The sequence below is a fragment of the Salvelinus sp. IW2-2015 genome, linkage group LG11 (genome assembly GCF_002910315.2).
Source record: "Salvelinus sp. IW2-2015 linkage group LG11, ASM291031v2, whole genome shotgun sequence".
Lineage (NCBI taxonomy): Eukaryota > Metazoa > Chordata > Actinopteri > Salmoniformes > Salmonidae > Salvelinus > Salvelinus sp. IW2-2015.
The window spans coordinates 4,273,582-4,291,632 of NC_036851.1; the positions used below are offsets into that span (position 1 = coordinate 4,273,582).

Below are 18,051 nucleotides of genomic sequence, written 5' to 3' on the forward strand. Positions count from 1 at the left end.
TGTCTTGTCCCTGTGCTTCCCTCTGCTGGTCTTATTAGGTTCTTTCCCTCTTTCTCTCTCTCTCTCTCTCCTCCTCCCTCTCTCCCTCTCCCGCTCTCTCTCTCTATCGTTCCGTTCCTGCTCCCAGCTGTTTCTCATTCTCCTAACGACCTGTCTCTTATACACATCTAGATGTGTATAAGAGACAGGTTCTGGTCCGTCTCTCCACACGATCGTGACAGTATTACAGATCAAGATTAATTTTCAATTTGTTAAATACTTGTGTTGTGTATTGCTTTTTTTTGTTTTTACATTTACTGATCATTTCAAAATAAATCTTAAAAAATGTGAAGAAGTGTTTGTTCTCTGCCCACTTCATTTTATGGACAAAGAATCTTCTATGAAAGATAAACAAATMAACAATGAAAGTTAAATCAGGGTCCATATCATTTTGGTTCAAAATAAAACATAATATCAGAGGCTTTCAAATTAACATTAATAGTTGTTTCTTTTAAAATAAAATCTTCTAACTTACACAAATCTTSTGACATAAGAGCAGTCCCAAAATAAATGGTCGAGTCTCTGGGTCACAATCACAAAACACACATTTGTTATCAATAGCTATTTTATATCTGTGTATAATAAAGGTCTTTACAGGGTGGATTCTATGAATGAGTTTGTATGATACTTATTTCACCTTATTAGATATACAATATTTACCAGATAACAARGAAACTTTGGTTCCAGTTCACTTGTCCTAGGGCTGCATTCCAGTACATTTTAGCAGAGGGAATAGGAACAGATTMACATAGTTTCCTTATATACATGTTATTACATTTATAGTTTAAAATGTCAGGCTACAAAATCCTCAACAGTTGCACTTGGAGTATTGTTATATTCTCCTAAAATTAGAATAGCACCTTCAGGGATAGCTCTAACAACAATTTGATACTCCTTAGGAGTGAATGTAACATTGTGTGTTCTCATAAATTCTGGATAATCATATAGTTGTCCAGCATTATTCAATAATTATTTAACCCAAATAATGGTGTTGTCAATCCACTTCTGGAAAAACAAAGACTTGTTTTTATATTTTATGTCTTTATTATTCCAGATTATATACCTATAAGGGGAAAAATTGTGTACATGAGGTTCCAAGTTAGAAATACTTGTTTATGAAAGTTTGCAAGCTTAATAGGGATTTTACCCATATCAAAGTTGCATTTGAGTAAGAATTCTAGACCACCAATTTGTTGGAATATAAAATTAGGGATGATATTCCAAATGCAATCCTTATTTCTCAATCAGTTAACCGCTACTCTAACATTGAAGTCTGGTATATACACCCTTGTCCCCACCCTTCCACTGACTGGATCCTTTGAACTGTATATGTCCTTACAAACAAAMAAAACCAATTTTTATCTATATCTCTCCACACACCGTCTCATCCCATTCTCTCCTGCCCTCAATCATGTGCACATCTACACTTGGTWTAGGAAACTGCCATGGAGGAACGTTCCCCAATGCAATTGCTGGCCCGATCTCTCCCCCGAGTCCATATTCTACCTTCTGCCCGATTGTCCACCCGTATGTCCTCTGCTTACCAACTACTTGCTCCCAGCATTCTCCAGTTGCCGTACCTTCTGAACCACCTTTCAACCTCGCCCAGTACGCTAATGCAAGTTTGTCCTGCCTTATCCTCCGTTGCAGTTGACCACTATCCACAGGGGGGCGAACTAGTGAGCTAGGTGGATAAAAAAGAAACACAAAATTCTAGTGATTTAGACTGGATCCCTTCTTGAAATGCAGTTTTTAACTGTGTACTAATTAAACCCCAAATAATATGATCTACATTATCAGTCTCTGTGTAAAATAAAGTGGTTAATGTGATCCTAACTCATAGCAAAAAATATATATTTGTTACCTAGACTTTACTACAAATTACATTCAAGTCCACAGAATAAACAATATTAATATTGCAGTTAGCGTTGATAGCCTTTATAATAAGATGCTTGTGACCACACACATCTAAATATTGCACTTGGGGGGGGAAAAAACATCTTAAATAGAATGAAACAAACAGGCATTAACTTTTTTTCTCTATTATAGTGACCACTATAGTAGACATCGATCAAGTGCACAAGGATACATGTGCAAAAATAACGTTCACTGAGTAAAAAATGTAATAATCCCCCTGTTATAGTATGTCAAGTTCAACAAAACAAAAGTAATATCTTTGGGCTACAGTTGCAAGAAAAAGTATGTGAACCCTTTGGAATTACCTGGAWAAATTSGGCATAAAATGTAATCTGATCTTCATCTAGGTCACAACAATTGACAAACACAGTCTGCTTAAACTAATAACACAAATAATTATGCATTTGTTTGTCTTTATTGAACACACTGTGTAAACATTCACAGTGCATGGTAGAAAAAGTATGTGAACTGGTTTACCCTCCTTTGGCAGCAATAACCTCAACCAAATATTTTCTGTAGTTGCGGATCAGACCTGCACAACGGCCAGGAGGAATTTTGGACAATTCCTCTTTACAAAACTGTTTCAGTTCAGCAATATTCTTGGGATGTCTGGTGTGAACTGCTCTCTTGAGGTCATTCCACAGCATCTCAATCGGGTTGAGGTCAGGATTCTGACTAGGCCACTTCTGTTGAAGCCATTTTGTTGTTGAAGCCATTTTGTTGTTGATTTACTTCTGTGTTTTGGGTCATTGCCCTGTTGCATCACCCAACTTCTGTTGAGCGTCAATTGACAGACAGATAGCCTTCTATTCTTCTGCAAAATGTCTTGATAAACTTTGGAATTAATTTTTCCGCAGCCCCAGACCATGATGCTCCCTCCACCATACTTTACAGTTGGGATGAGGTTTTGATGTTGGTGTGCTGTGCATTTTTATTCTACACATAGTGTTGTGTTCCTTCCAAACAACTAAACTATAGTTTCATACAGAATATTTTTCCAGTAGTGCTTTGGACCAACCAGGTGCTCTTTTGCCAACTTCAGACATGCAGCAACGTTTTTTGGGACAGCAGTGGCTTCTGTGGTGTCCTCCCATGAACACCATTCTTGTTTAGTGTTTTATGTATCGTAGACTCGTCAACAGAGATGTTAGCATGTTCCAGAGATTTTTGTAAGTCTCTAACTGACATTCTAGGATTCTTCTAAACCTCATTGAGCATTCTGTGCTGTGCTCTTGTAGTCATCTTTGCAGGACGGCCACACCTAGGGAGAGTAGCAACAGTGCTGCATTTTCTCCATTGATAGACAATTTGTCTTACCGTGGACTGATGAACATCAAGGCTTTTAGAGATACTTTTGTAACCCTTTCCAGCTTTATGCAAGTCAACAATTCTTAGTCTTAGGTCTTCTAAGATCTCTTTTGTTCGAGGCATGGTTCACATCAGGCAATGCTTTTTGTAAATAGAAAACTCACATTTTGTGAGTATTTTTTTATAGGGCAGGGCAGCTCTAACCAACATCTCCAATCTTGTGTCATTGATTGGACTCCAGGTTTGCTGACGCCTGATTCCAATTAGCTTTTGGAGAAGTCATTAGCCTAGTGGTTCACATACTTCTCCAACCTACACTGTGAATGTTTAAATTATGTATTCAATATAGACAAGAAAAATACAATTTGTGTGATATTAGTTTAAGCACACCGTGTTTGTCTATTCCTGTGACTTAGATGAAGATCAGATCACATTTTATGACAAATGTATGCAGAAATCCAGGTCACATACGTTTTCTTGCCACTGTACACTGCACGTTATTACATTGTACACTTTCTGCCTGTGTACATCTGTTCTACAATGTGCCAGCAGAGCATGAGACCCTTTGTTGGTGTAATTGATCTCTTTCAGGCAGAGAGTACATCTGGCATACTCCTTTTTATCCACCATAGTGAGAGAGGGAAAGTGTGTGTGGTGTTCGTTTCACCTCTATAGCGGCATCCAGTTTAAGCCAGCTCCACCTACACTTCATCCCTGAATCCACTTGTTTAACAAGCAATGCCTCATTTTCARCTAATTCTCTCATTCTGAAAATTAACCACATGCTGTAGAGGGAAAACATTAGCTCACAGATAGTATTTAGTTATGTAGTTCGTTAGCTAGTTAACATTTCACACAGATTGCCAGGGTCCAGTGAGAAACTAACATTAGAACTTTGGGAACGGCAAGAATTCGTATAACAGGTAATATTATAGCGAATTGGTTAGGTTACTTACGTTAGCTAATTTGATGTTGTAACGTTAGCTAGCTAGTTATCTGTCTGACTTGATTAGACAGCTAAATTTCACACCATAAACTCGAATTATTTGATCAGCTAAGTTAGCTGATGTTGCTCAATATTTATCTGGCCAGATAACGGAGAATTCGATCCAGCTAGCAAGACACTTAATAATGCTAACTATTCTTGTTCCACAACACTTTCTCCCTCACCTCAACTTTCCAAATGCCAGTTGTTTTTCGGTTACAACTCATGAAGTACGCTTCATCACCTTCTCACCCCCGWCTCCGTCATCAGGCTTCTCACCTACCTCTTCGTTATCGTTCAGGGGACACGCTGCTGTGCCTAACTGACAAACTGCCTTTCCACTCTCCGCTGTCTTACCAGAGCGCGCACTGGTGGTGTAACTAGCAAATTGGTTCTCTTCTCTCTTCAGCTGCATTCTGTTATGTGAACGATTGGCTGAGCCTTGGGTACAGCCAGTATTGCTCCAAACCCGCATCACTCATTCGCTTACAGCCAGTAGTGATCCAGAGCCCCACCCCCAAACTTTTCCCATCATCGGATCTACACGAATCACGTTGGTTACCTATTTTGGATTTAAAAACGCAGACATTTTGCTGAAATGTGACTAGTTTGCATCCCTGTATCCACCTGCAATGCCTCAACAGGTGTCTCTTGAAGGCCCCCACACACCATCTCWGGGTCCTAGACTGTATCCTTTCCAGGCGCTGTAGTACTGTTTTGGCTGCCTATCCACATACACCCATAATCCAAAAATGACCTTATACCTGGTACATATATATATATTTTTTAACTAGCCAAGTTAAGAACAGATTCCTATCTCATTTGTTGAATCTTGTTATGCTCATACAAATATGTACACATGTTAAGTTTGCTGAAAATAAACYCAGTTGACAGTGYGAGGATGTTTKTTTTTTTGCTGTGTTTATCTGAGTTATTCAGGATATAATCTTTGCTATGCTGGCTAGGCCCGCCGGTGAGCAAGGCGGTTGAGGGAGGGGACACGGGGAGACAGACGGGACATTATGCTTGCTGCAAGCTACTAGTAATGATGGCTAGTATCTATACTGATCAAAAATAATAACTGCAACATGCAGAATTTTCAATGATTTTAGTGAGTTAGTTCATATAAGGAAATCAGTTAATTTAAATACATTTATTAGGCCCTAATCTACGGATTTCACATTAATGGGCAGGAGCACAGCCATGGGTTGTGCTGGGAGGGCATAGGCCCACCCACCCAGCCAGTCAGAGTGAGGGTTTTCCCCACAAAAGGGTGTGATTACAGACCGATACTTTTCAGTTCAATTAGCTGTCCGGGTGGCTGGTCCCAGATGATCCCGCAGGTGAAGACACAGGATGTGGAGGTCCTGGGAAGTTGTGGCTACATGTGGTCTGCGGTTGAGGCTGGTTGTACATACTGGCAAATTCTCCAAATTTTGGAGAGCGGCTTATGGTAGAGAAATTAACATTCAATTACGCTGCCTCAACTTGAGACCTCTGTGGCATTGTGTGACAACTGCAGGAAAAATGCTCACTAACAGGTACGTGCACAACATTTGAGAGAAATAAGCTTTTGCATGTGGAACATCTCTGGGATCATTTATATCAGCACATGAAACATGGGACCAAAATATAACAAAAATATAAAATGCACAATGTAAAGTGTTGGTCCTATATTTCATGAGTTGAAATAAAAGATCCCAGATGTTCCATACGCACAAAAAACGTATTTCTCTAAAATTGTGAACCAATTTGTTAATATCCTTTTTAGTGAGCATTTCTCCTTTGCCAAGATAATCCATCCACCTGACAGGTGTGGCATATCAAGAAGTTGATTAAACAGCATGATCATTACACAGGTGCACATTGTTCTGAGGACAGTAAAAGGGCACTCTAAAATGTGCAGTTTTGTCACACAACACAATGCCACGGATGTCTTAAGTTTTGAGGGAGCGTGCAATTGGCATGCTGACTGCAGGAATGTCCACCAGAGCTGTTGCCAGAGATTTAAATGTTGATTTCTCTACCGTAAGCTGCCTCCAACGTCGTTTTAGAGAACCTGGCAGTACGTCTAACCGGCCTCAACCGCAGACCACGTGTAACCACGCCAGCTGAGGACCTCCACATCCGGCTTCTTCACCTGCGGYATCATCTTAGACCAGTCTCCCGGACAGCTGATGAAACTGAGGAGTGTTTGTCTGTAATAAAGCCCTTTTTGTCATTCTGATTGGCTGGGCCTGCCCCCTGCCCAGTCACGTGAAATCCATAGATTGGGGCTTAATGAATTTATTTCAATTGACTGATTTCCTTATATAAACTGTAACAAGATTAGGTATTTGAYATTGTTGCATGTTGCGTTTTTATATTTTTGGTGTGTGTATTTGTATTTATTATTAACACTGACTGTGTGTGAGGAAGAAGGACCCCTTCGGCCATTAGTCTTTGAGGCCTAAAAGTAAAATGTACTTTTTTTTTTTCAGGGGTTTGGACGATTCACAATATCTCGATTTTTCTTGTTTTTCTCTAAAGAAATTAAAGGCCAAGACATAATACTTAATAGAAATGTTTTTCTAAAAAAATATACAAGGCCTCAAGGCCCATTTGTGCAAGACAAAAGAACAACACTGCTTGCCAAGCTGTCATCATTGTATGCAAATCAAATAAAAAATGAAAAAATGTATCCCTAAGAAGAATTTGCACAATAATAAATCAAAGTGTAAAATTCTGTCAAACAAAATATCTTCCTTTACTTTGTTCTTCACAAGTTTCTGGAAACAAACYCCGAAGGGGCACTTGTAGCAGGAATGGACAGGTACTTTTTTAGCAAGCTTACTCTGTCTTGGGAAGTTGGCCTCATGGAGCCTCCACCACTCAAGTGGGTCTTTGTCTGGGTCTGTGTCAGGGGACATCATCAAGTATCTTGACAGCTCAGTTGTTATGTTGTCCTCCTCTGACTGTGGGTCAGACAGCGCTGTCTTCTTGAAGAAGCTTGCAAGTGTTTTCTTGCCCATCTTAGACACAGGTTCACTTTCTTCTTCTTGGTGCACAGTTGTGCCAGGTGGACGTGTGCTTTCCTCAGCTAGCAGAGACTTCAGCTCCAAAACAGCTCTTTGTTTGATGCTCTCAATCTTGTCATCTGCAATATATGTTGTCCTGAACCCGGGGATCGACCAGTGAGGCCATATCAGGGAGTTCAACTATGGCAAATCTTCTTACGTGTCGTTGCGATACTGTAGTGTGGCACTCTTGATTTTCCTTGTGAGCGTGCCCTCACCTTCCTCTGGCTGCAGGAGGCTGCTGTTGAACAGGTTTAAGCCCAGGCTTGAGGTAGGAGACGCTAACGTAGTTCTCCCCAGACAGCGCGTCGGTGAATTCCTGTAATGGGCCTATGACTTTGTTCACGGACTCCCAACACGTCAATATCTTGATAGTTGGGCAACAGGTGCCTGCTTTTCTTCTCTGAGACCAGGACTCGGGCTATGGCCTTTTCTTGTTCCAGGATTCGTTCTATCATCTTCTGTCTTGACCCCCACCTGGTTGGGGACTCTGATGAGCTGGTGGGTGGGTAGACTGAGCTCAGCCTGTACTACAGACAAGTCTCTCTCTTRTTCCAGCTGAAGGAAAAGGTGCTGACCACCTTCTTGCACAACCCAATGGCACGGTCAACTCGTGGGTCTTTCACACCATTTTCTGCAAGTAATGAAGAAAGGATTCTAGGAATGGCAGCATTTTTCAATAATGTGACAAGTACAGCATTCAGTTGACCTGTCAAACCAACACCACCCACCTACACGTCTCTTCTATTGTTTTGGAATGTTACATAGCTGTTTGACTATGTAATTTATATAATCATTTTGATTGAAAATGTAATAATTTAGTTGTTATAATTAAAACAGCCTGTGGTTATTTGCTATTGGATTGGCAGAATGACACAACTACTAACACATTACCCTACAGCTGGCCTGAACATAACTTTTTTTGAATGCACTTTAATTATCCAATGTCACACTTACCGATGGCGAGGTGAAGCCTGTGCCCAAGCACTGCAGGTGGGTCCAGTTGAAGCGCAATGCTTTTATCATGTTGCTCCCGCTCTCAGTTGTCATGCACACCTGTCAGTCTTTGCTCATCTTCCACGTTGACAGAGAGTCATTGAGACCCCGGGCTATTACGTCACCCGTATGATCACTGGGGAAGTAAGATGTCTGGATTCAGAAATATATATATATATATATATATATATATATTTAAAAAGTTGAAAAAAATAAGAAAAAATATTATTAAAAAATATGTATATATACGTATATAAAAAATATGTCTGGATTCAGACATTTTGTAATTTCCAGTCTTCTTTTATGTTGTGGACTGTCAAATGTATGTATGGCTCTGACGTTCTGCTCGACCAGGTGGAGAAATAAGAAACACTAGCCAGCTTCTCTGCGACTCTTTTGCGGGTAGTTGTGTATAATAGCGGCAGCGCTTCTTCTGTGAAATWCTTGCGGCTTGGCAGCTGATATTTGTGGTCAACTGTACTAACARGTGCACAGAGGTTATCCACCAATCACAACCCTTTCACAAATTGTAACCACACCGGAGAAGTGTAGCCGCGGTACCTAGCAGCTTTTTAAAGCCTGGCTTTTCTACTGTAAAGATTGGGACCATATTTGTCGCTATGTAATAGGTCACTGCTTCCGTTATCTCCTTCCACCTCAAACTTTTCTTGTCATAAGGGATTACGTTTGAAAAGGATGCGGCTATGGTAGTTTGTCTTTTAGCAGACGTTTTGGAAATCGGGCGACTGGAATCGGCATTGCGTAGTCTCACACACGCCTCTGTTCTTCTTTCGGATTGGGTTGGTGGATCACATCTATCTTAAAGGGGCATACAACGCCACCTACTGTACTAAAGTGTGAGGCCAGGCACGGCCTACCTACATTAAATTCCCTTCATTATTCTTGTGCACCACCAACCAACCCTACACCTATATACCACTATACAAAAAAAATTATCATCACCCCATAAACTCTTCTGCAGTAAGATCTCGTACTCCTCTGCAGCTGCCACCTACACTCATTAAAAACCCACTACCCCATTCCACTACTTAGACCCCATCTGCTCCTGCACCATGCCAATGACCTGGGAGGACAGGACATCATCCCTCAACACACGCTGTAACTCTTCTGAAGTCAAATCTCGTATACCCAGATACTTCTCTGCAGCTGCCACCACAATATCTATTCTCTGTGATATACGTTCCATTTCTGTGGTACAGTTGATAACCATTGCTATGAACGCTAAGAAGCCAACCTTACTGAAGCATAACTCACTCGTTTCCCTATCCRTCTGTGCTGGCACAAATCTACTACATCTCTGGGATGCCTTACACTTGACCCATCCTCCTCCACTTTCTATACTGCCTCAGCAAAGGTCACCTTCTGCTCTATTCTGACTGGCCACTTCAACCTGCCTCTCTCGCACCGGACACTTCCGATCCCCAGCAACATGAGCAACCCTACAGTTGACACGCACAACTTTATCCACCGAAACGACACAATCCTCTGTCCCATGCCCTCCTGCACACTTCCCACATCTTGGAATCTCTTGGAATCTCCCTCCTCCAACATGACCATAAAGTTGCACATGAAACAGCACGGTGGATTCTGCACAAAAGTCCAAACAGGATATCTAAAATATCCTAACAGGACTATCTGGTAGAGACTCAACTCAAAAGGACTGACAAGGACTCCTCTGTTTCACCTCGCTCCCCACCGGTTCTACGTCGCACCAACCAGCGGGCGTCACAAACACCAGGAATTTTCAACTTCAATTGCTCCACCTCCACACTTAATGCTACCACAGAAATCATTCCTTTAAAATGGTGCCCTGTTCCTAAGAGCTAATCAAGAAACAGATCTTGACCCAATTTGCGTGACCACTTGACATGGAGCGCTGGCTCCCTCTGGTCAGAAGAAACACAAACAAATATCACAAATCCACTACAGGTTACTGTGAGCGCTGCGTTATTCGAATCCGGTATCAGGATAAATAAAAAGCAAGGTCTGCTAACTTTCTTTAATTATGTTTAATTAGCGCAAGCAATAAATGGCAAATGCAATTTTCGCATATACAGGTTCGCTGTATCACCGCGCAGGGTAAAACAGAGAACTCTGGAATGTGCTCAAACAACAGTTTTTATACTATGACAGCTTTAGTTCCAACCCGTCCGTTGGCCTATCACAGTAGAGGCTGAGCGCGGTTTAAACTTTGCTCAGCCTATCGCTGGCACTCAGACTGGTCCCGGTCCCTTGGTGCTCTCATCTGTCCGCATCTGGTCGTTGCGTAGATTAGATCCGTCTTGTGTCTCCCCCCAGATCCTACACTCAAACAGTTCCTAATATGGTATTGTCCAGTGTTCTACCCTCCCTGGTTGGCCTGGAGATATGCACCCCTCCCCTCTCCAGATTGACCACAGCTTTTATAGCATGTCACTCCATGTTGCTCAGGTCTTTACACACATACACACATCTGCATTGTTTGTGTGTGTGTGTGTGTGTGTAACAAAACAATATTCATCTTCAAACAATATGGTAGCGGGCTATAGTGCATAAACATAAATCCTAACATTACCTTCACTGATTCAAATGCCCCCAACTCCTTTCTCACCCATGCTGAAACCACAAGTGGATCATCCAAATGTCACTCCTACTGGTCCAGATCGTTCTTTATCATGCCTGACGCCATTCTTCCTCAACATAGATCTTCCCACTACACTCTGTTTTTCTTCTTCCTCTCTGTCTATAATCACATCTATCCGTTCACCACACTCATCATCCGCTGCATTGCTTGCAGAGCACACACTGATGGTGTTTCTTCAAGACCCAACTTCAGTTCCTTAGCCCATTTTACCAGCTTTAGTATTGCAGATTGTGGCTTCTATCAATGTAATAGTTAAAAAAATATATATTTTGTATTTATATTTGCCCCTAACTCTACCATCCCTCCCCTAATTGGAGTAACCTAATGGACAACAACACTTAGCATGTATAAGCTGGCAGTAGATGCCTATTATACATTTCATGGACACAGTATATTTTACATTTAGTTATCTTTTGTTTGTTTTTAGTCCCATCCTTCAGCTACCCTCAACCGCTCCCTTCTATCTCTGAAGACTATCCAGTTTTGATTTCTATTTGACATATATATTTTTAAACTGAAAGTGACAGTTGGTGGCAAGCACAGGCAACRTAACCTCTCTTCCACCTCACATTACCGAAACCCCACCCACAGTTTTTGACAATCAACACAGGTCGAAAACGGTAACACAAATGAGGAAACTAAATATCAAATTAAGCATTGCGAATGATTGATCATTTAGAATTTTGACAGTCTTAAACAACAGAGTATGGAAAATTATTTGTCAATTGACAATTATTTATATTTTGTCACAATTTATGCTATCGCAACAAGGAAACTAAATGGCAACTCGACTTCATCTCGGGCCTAACACCCGTGCCAGTGCCCTCCAAACACCGGCTTCTTGGCCTTTATCACTTAATCAGAACACAAGTAGCTAGCGATGTTAATGTAATATTGATTGATTGAATGATTTTGTATTCATAGGCGTCCAACGAGCCAGATGTATAGAAGATGACCAGGCACAGTTTGAGTCGGTGAGTGAAAGTCGGAGGAGAGAGGAAAGAAGGGATTGTGGAGAGCGAAAGGGAGAGTTTCGACCCCCAAATACAGTTTTGGAATCATCTGTTGTGGCGTAGCAGCATGACTTCCTCTATGATAACCACTGCACGATGCAGAGTGGTTGGTTGTTTCGTTGATTGATTAGCGTCTCTGTATCATCGTGCTGGCTCATGGATCAAGTCTGCTGTGGAACATACGTAAATGTTGTCTGACTCCCACTACAACCTAATAGTGGTTTCCCTCCCATATCCCAAACCGTACCCCTCCCTCCGCGTGTCTTGTTTTTGCCTCCTCTCCCCACCCACCCCTCCTGGGAGGCTAGTTTGTACAAGTAAGAGGTTATTTTTGTCTCAGTGCGGTCAACTGCATGTGTTGTAAATCCTTCATGTCCCCTTTTTTTTCCCCTCTTCAAATTMGGTGGAAATTGAGAATAGCCTACTTACAGGATGATGTAATGTGTCCCATTATTCTGTATCAATTCAGTTTTATTAATCTTTTTTTTGTAATYTGGCCAAATGGTTTCTCACTTTTGTAATGTGGCCAAATGGTTTCTCACTTTTGTAGGGAGTGGTGTTTTTCATTGATTAGTGTTCATGCAAGACGTTTAGTAGGCCTAATAWTCCTCRGTTTTCACCTCGACATAGAGTTGTAGCACGTCAGAGGACATTGAATCTAAGATGTCTCTGTTATTGTGTGTGCTGATAAGAGATCTGCCACTGTACTTGTTTTAACATCCCTTCGCCCCCGTTCGTAGCAGTATACATGTTAACAGAAGCTTACTAACTAAAGATCGTTACTGACTACGTTGCTAATCAAACACTAGGTGTAATACTGCAACAACACTCTAAACCATTCAGAATGTAAATTGCAGATTTGCACTGGCCTACTTTTAATATCTYTGACCATCGGGATTTCATCATACTCGCACAGGTTCTTAATGGATGGGTGTTGAGTTTATTTACCTCATCCCATGGCGCTAAACCTATTTTCTTTCTAACCATCTCATCTTTGACTTGGGGGCTCAGAAATTGCTTTTCCCTCCGGACAATCCCCTCCTTCCACTGACTACATGATGCTAACAATACCAAGTGCAGGATTAGAGGCTTCAGTAAATAGTGAGGGGCTCAGGGCATATGTTGCCTACACACACAGGATATCAGTCACACATGCAGCATATACAATTCAGTGTGTGTGTGTGTGTGTGTGTGTGTGTGTGTGTGTGTGTGTGTGTGTGTGTGTACTGTATGATTTGTGATGTCAGCAGCCTATAACCAATGCTGCTAATGTATCACAGTAACCACAGCGCAGGCTCTGTGGGGCTGAGAGAGAGAGAGAGTGAACCGCGACGTCATGATGATCAGACGGTCAGCCTAGCTCAGAACACTGTTCTCTTTCTTGGCAGTGACGGGCTGGCTGCTACTGTTGTGCATGGCATGTGATAACCACATTAATCTGTGTTTCTCTCTCTTTCTCTACCCCCCCCCCCCATGGTCTTCCTCTTTCTCTAACTCTCTTTGGGAACCCACGGAGCTGGTAAGATCCTCAGTGACTGACTGCCTTACCCCTCCCTCCCTTCCTCCTAGCATCTACTTGTCAGTCTGTTGCATGCATCTCTGTACTGTGTGTGTCTGTCTTTACTAGTGGTGATTAATCCCATGGCCCCCTTTGATGTGAGCTGATCATTTGAACCTTAGACACATTGATGACTTCATACTCAACCTAGTGCACAGTTGCCTGAGGATCTAGAATGATGCTCTTCAAGTTTGATTAGTCGTAGGTTCCCGGAACAACTAATGATAGGAGTCTGACTCTTCCAATGAGTAGATGCATGTCACGGATGGATTTATTAACAGGTAATAGCTGATCTCATAGAAGTCATGCAGAGATGAAAGACCAAAGCCACAGGAGAAACTCTGACTACTAAATAAGCTAAAGGCTGAAACTAAAACCAAACTCTACCATATGATGTGCTGTGGGTTTCATGCTACTGTATTCTTCGCTCCCCCTTACCATTTTCCTAAGGTTTAAACCCCCAAAGCTTCCATCAGTCAGCTGTGCATGCGGTTCATTTTCATGTAGCGCAGTCGTTCTTGGATACCCCAGAGTCGATGTTAATTTTCCATCCACATTCTCTTCACACCCTCTTACACAATTAGTGTTGTTCCATTTCATTGGTCAATAAAGAGCTTGTTTAATTAGTGGGGAAAACCCGCTAGCGGGATCAAATTCGACAACATCCGGTGAAATCGGACGCGCCAAATTCAAAATACAAAATCGTAACATTAAACATTCATGAAAATACAAGTGTCCTACATCATTTAAAAGCTTAACTTCTTGTTAATCCACCCGCTTTGTCAGATTTCAAAAAGGCTTTACGGCGAAAGCATACCATGCGATTATCTGAGGACAGCGCCCCACACACAAAAGCATTAGAAACATTTTCCAAACCAGCACAGGTGACACAAAAGTCAGAAATAGCGATAAAATAAATCACTTACCTTTGAAGATCGTCCTCTGTTTGCAATCTCAAGGGTCCCAACTACAAATCAATTGGTCGTTTTGTTCGATAAAGTCCTTCTTTATATCCCAAAAAAGTCAGTTTAGTTTGCGTGCTTGATTCAGTAATACAAAGTTCAAAATGCATACAATGGAATCCCAAAAGTTACCAATAAACTTCGTCCAAACAAGTCAAACAACGTTTCTAATCAATCCTCAGGTACCCTAATATGTATATAAACTATAACATTTAAGATGGAGAATAGTATGTTCATTACCAGAGATAAATAACAAAGTGAGTGCCCTCATCCACGCGCGCCATAATACTACAGCCAAAATGGTAGCCACCTAGAAAAACTACAAATTCTAGCTCATTTTTCAAAAAACAAGCCTGAAACTCTTTCTAAAGACTGTTGACATCTAGTGGAAGCCCTAGGAACTGCAAAATATGTGAGGTATTCCTTTGATTTCCCCAATAACAAGGATTTGAATGGGCAGAACCAAAAAAAAAAAAAGAAATCCGTATGGATTCTCCTCGGGTTTTCACCTGCCATATCAGTTATGTTATACTCACAGACATTACTTTAACAGTTTTTGAAACTTCAGAGTGTTTTCTATCCAATTATAAGCATATCCTAGCTTCGGGGCCTGGAGTAACAGGCAATTTACTTTGGGCACGTCAGTCATCCGAATTTCCCAATACTGCCCCCTGCCCTCAAGAAGGTTGATTTGTAGACCCAGTTGAACCATACATGCCATACCTTCATAACTTTGTGTTTCATGATTAAATTGTTTCTCTTTTCCCGATCAAATCAAATCAAGCCATCTCGGTTTTCCTTCCTGGAGAATAGACTGGTTTCTCCAACTGAATATGTGTGTGTGAGAGAGAGAGAGAGTTGGAGCTGTCGTTGATTGGCATCTCACAGGGGTCCTCTTTCAAACTGTGTGAATAAACTCTTCATTGAGCTGTATCTCTGTGACTGGAATAATGTATTGACTGTTATAGACTACGGTTGACAATTAGTTTTGTAGCTAGAATCTGGTGCATGGGCCCTGTAAAATAAATGAATTGTCTCTGAGGCTGGATGTACACATATCTAATGGTTCTGGTTGTACAGATGCAAAGGACTAGTTCCCAGATCATATTTAAAGAGCCAGTGTGATAGATGGCCCATGGTTAGAACACCAACAGGAGAATCCCCATCAATCTATCAATCAAATGGAATAAGCCTTAAGATAATTTTGCCCTAGATCCACTCGCAGACCTCTCTATTCCCAAACCATGTTACATTTGCGACTTTGCCGAGATTGGCTGGTAAGATCTCTGAGTGGATTGGAGACGAGAAAGTGAAGAATATGGCTGCATCTCAATAGTATAAAGAGAGCTGAGATGCAGCCTGTGTCTGTTGTGTATTCCTGTGGTATATCTGACCATGCATTCTCTCTGGGTGCCTCCCTCCATAACAGGAAGAGTTGTGCAGTGACAGTGTGGAGAGGATCGTGGTCAACCCTAATGCAGCTTACGACAAGTTCAAGGACAAACGCGTCAGTACTAAAGGACTCGGTCAGTCTACTACATCCAACAGCTGGATGTCCAGGRATGATATACAGTGCATTCGGGGAAAGTATTCAGACCCCTTGACTTTTTCCACATTTTAAGGTACAGCCTTATTCTAAAATGCATGAAATTGTTTTTGTCCATCTTCAATCTACACACAATACCCCATAATGACAAAGCGAAAACAGTTGTTTTAAATATTGTTTTTGCAAAAACAAATAACGGTTACCTTATTTACATAAGTATTCAGACCCTTTGCTATGAGACTCGAAATTGAACTCAGGTGCATCCTGTTTCAATTGATCATCCTTGATGTTTCTATAACTTTACKTGTGGTAAATTCAATTGATTAGACATGATTTGCAAAGGTACATACCTGTCTAGATAAGGTCCCACAGTTGACAGTGCATGTCAGAGCAAAATCCAAGCCATGAGGTTGAAGGAATTGTCCGTAGAGCTCAGAGACAGGATTGTGTCCAGGCACAGATCTGGGGAGGGTACCAAAAAATGTCTGCAGCATTGAAAGTCCCCAAGAACACAGTGGCCAACATTCTTCAATGGAAAAAGTTTGGAACCACCAAGACTTTTCGTTGAGCGGCCAAAATAACAATCGAGGGAGAAGGGCCTTGGTKAGTGACCAAGAACCCAATGGTCACTCTGACAGAGCTCCAGAGTTCCTCTGTGGAGATGGGAGACCCTTCCAGAAGAACAACCATCTCTGCAGCACTCCACCAATCAGGCCTTTATGGTAGAATGGCCAGACAGAAGCCACTCCTCAGTAAAAGGCASGTGACAGCCCACTTGAAGTTTGCCAAAAGGCACCTAAAGGACTCTGACCATGTGAAACAATATTCTTTGGTCTGATGAAACCAAGATTGAACTCTTTTTGGCCTGAATGCCAAGCGTCTTATCTGGKGGAAACCTGGCACCATTCCTACGGTGAAGCATGGCGGTGGCAGCATCATGCTGTGGGGATGTTTTTCAGCAGCAGGGACTGGGATACTAGTCAGGATCAAGGGAAAGATGAACGGAGCAAAGTACAGAAAGATCCTTGAAAACCTGTTCCAGAGCGCTCAGGACCTCAGACTGGATCGAAGGTTCACCTTCCAACAGGACAACGACCCTAAGCACTCAGCCAAGACAACGCAGGAGTGGCTTCGGGACAAGTCTCTGAATGTCCTTGAGTGTCCCAGCCAGAGCCCGGGCATGAACGCAATCGAACAMCTKTAGAGAGACCTGAAAATAMCTGTGCAGCGACGCTCCCCAGCCAACCTCAGAGGTTGAGAGGATCTGCAGAGAAGAATGGGAGAAACTCCCCAAATACAGGTGTGCCAAGCTTGTAGTGTCATACCCAAGAAAACCCGAGGCTGTAATCGCTGCCAAAGGTGCTTCAACAAAGTGATGAGTAAAGGGTCTGAATACTTCTGTAAATGTGATAATTCAGTTTTGTTTTTTAATACATTTGCAAAAAATGTCTACATCTCTTTTTGCTCTGTCATTATGGCGTATGGTGTGTAGATTGAGGATTTGATTTGATCCATTTTAGAATAAGGCTGTAACGTAACAACATATGGAAAATNGATCTGCAGAGAAGAATGGGAGAAACTCCCCAAATACAGGTGTGCCAAGCTTGTAGTGTCATACCCAAGAAAACCCGAGGCTGTAATCGCTGCCAAAGGTGCTTCAACAAAGTGATGAGTAAAGGGTCTGAATACTTCTGTAAATGTGATAATTCAGTTTTGTTTTTTAATACATTTGCAAAAAATGTCTACATCTCTTTTTGCTCTGTCATTATGGCGTATGGTGTGTAGATTGAGGATTTGATTTGATCCATTTTAGAATAAGGCTGTAACGTAACAACATATGGAAAATCAAGGGGTCTGAATACTTTTCCCAAATGCACTGTAGGGGCAGTAGTTTTCCCCTCACCACACGACCTGACCTGGAAGAACCTTTCCTGCATATTGTATCTTATTCTTGTTATTATTATATAGTCTATATGCAGAGCAGTTGACCTCAGTCACATGACCAGGAAGACTCATGGCTCGCTTAA

At 41.6% G+C, this 18,051-nt stretch overlaps 1 protein-coding gene across 2 annotated transcripts in view; it reads left to right on the top strand.

The window, feature by feature from the left end:
- dctn2 (dynactin 2 (p50)) overlaps window positions 1-18,051 on the top strand; it is a 36,745-nt gene that overhangs the window by 10,506 nt on the left and 8,188 nt on the right. Inside the window, exons 1-2 of one of the 2 annotated variants that reach the window (XM_070445501.1) lie at window positions 13,326-13,477; window positions 15,908-16,004. In XM_070445501.1, coding sequence (XP_070301602.1) covers window positions 13,373-13,477; window positions 15,908-16,004 — 202 coding nt within the window. In that variant the 5' untranslated portion in view covers window positions 13,326-13,372. Of the gene's footprint in view, window positions 1-13,325; window positions 13,478-15,907; window positions 16,005-18,051 lie in introns of those variants that run through there. The other variant, XM_070445502.1, reaches the window with a different exon arrangement.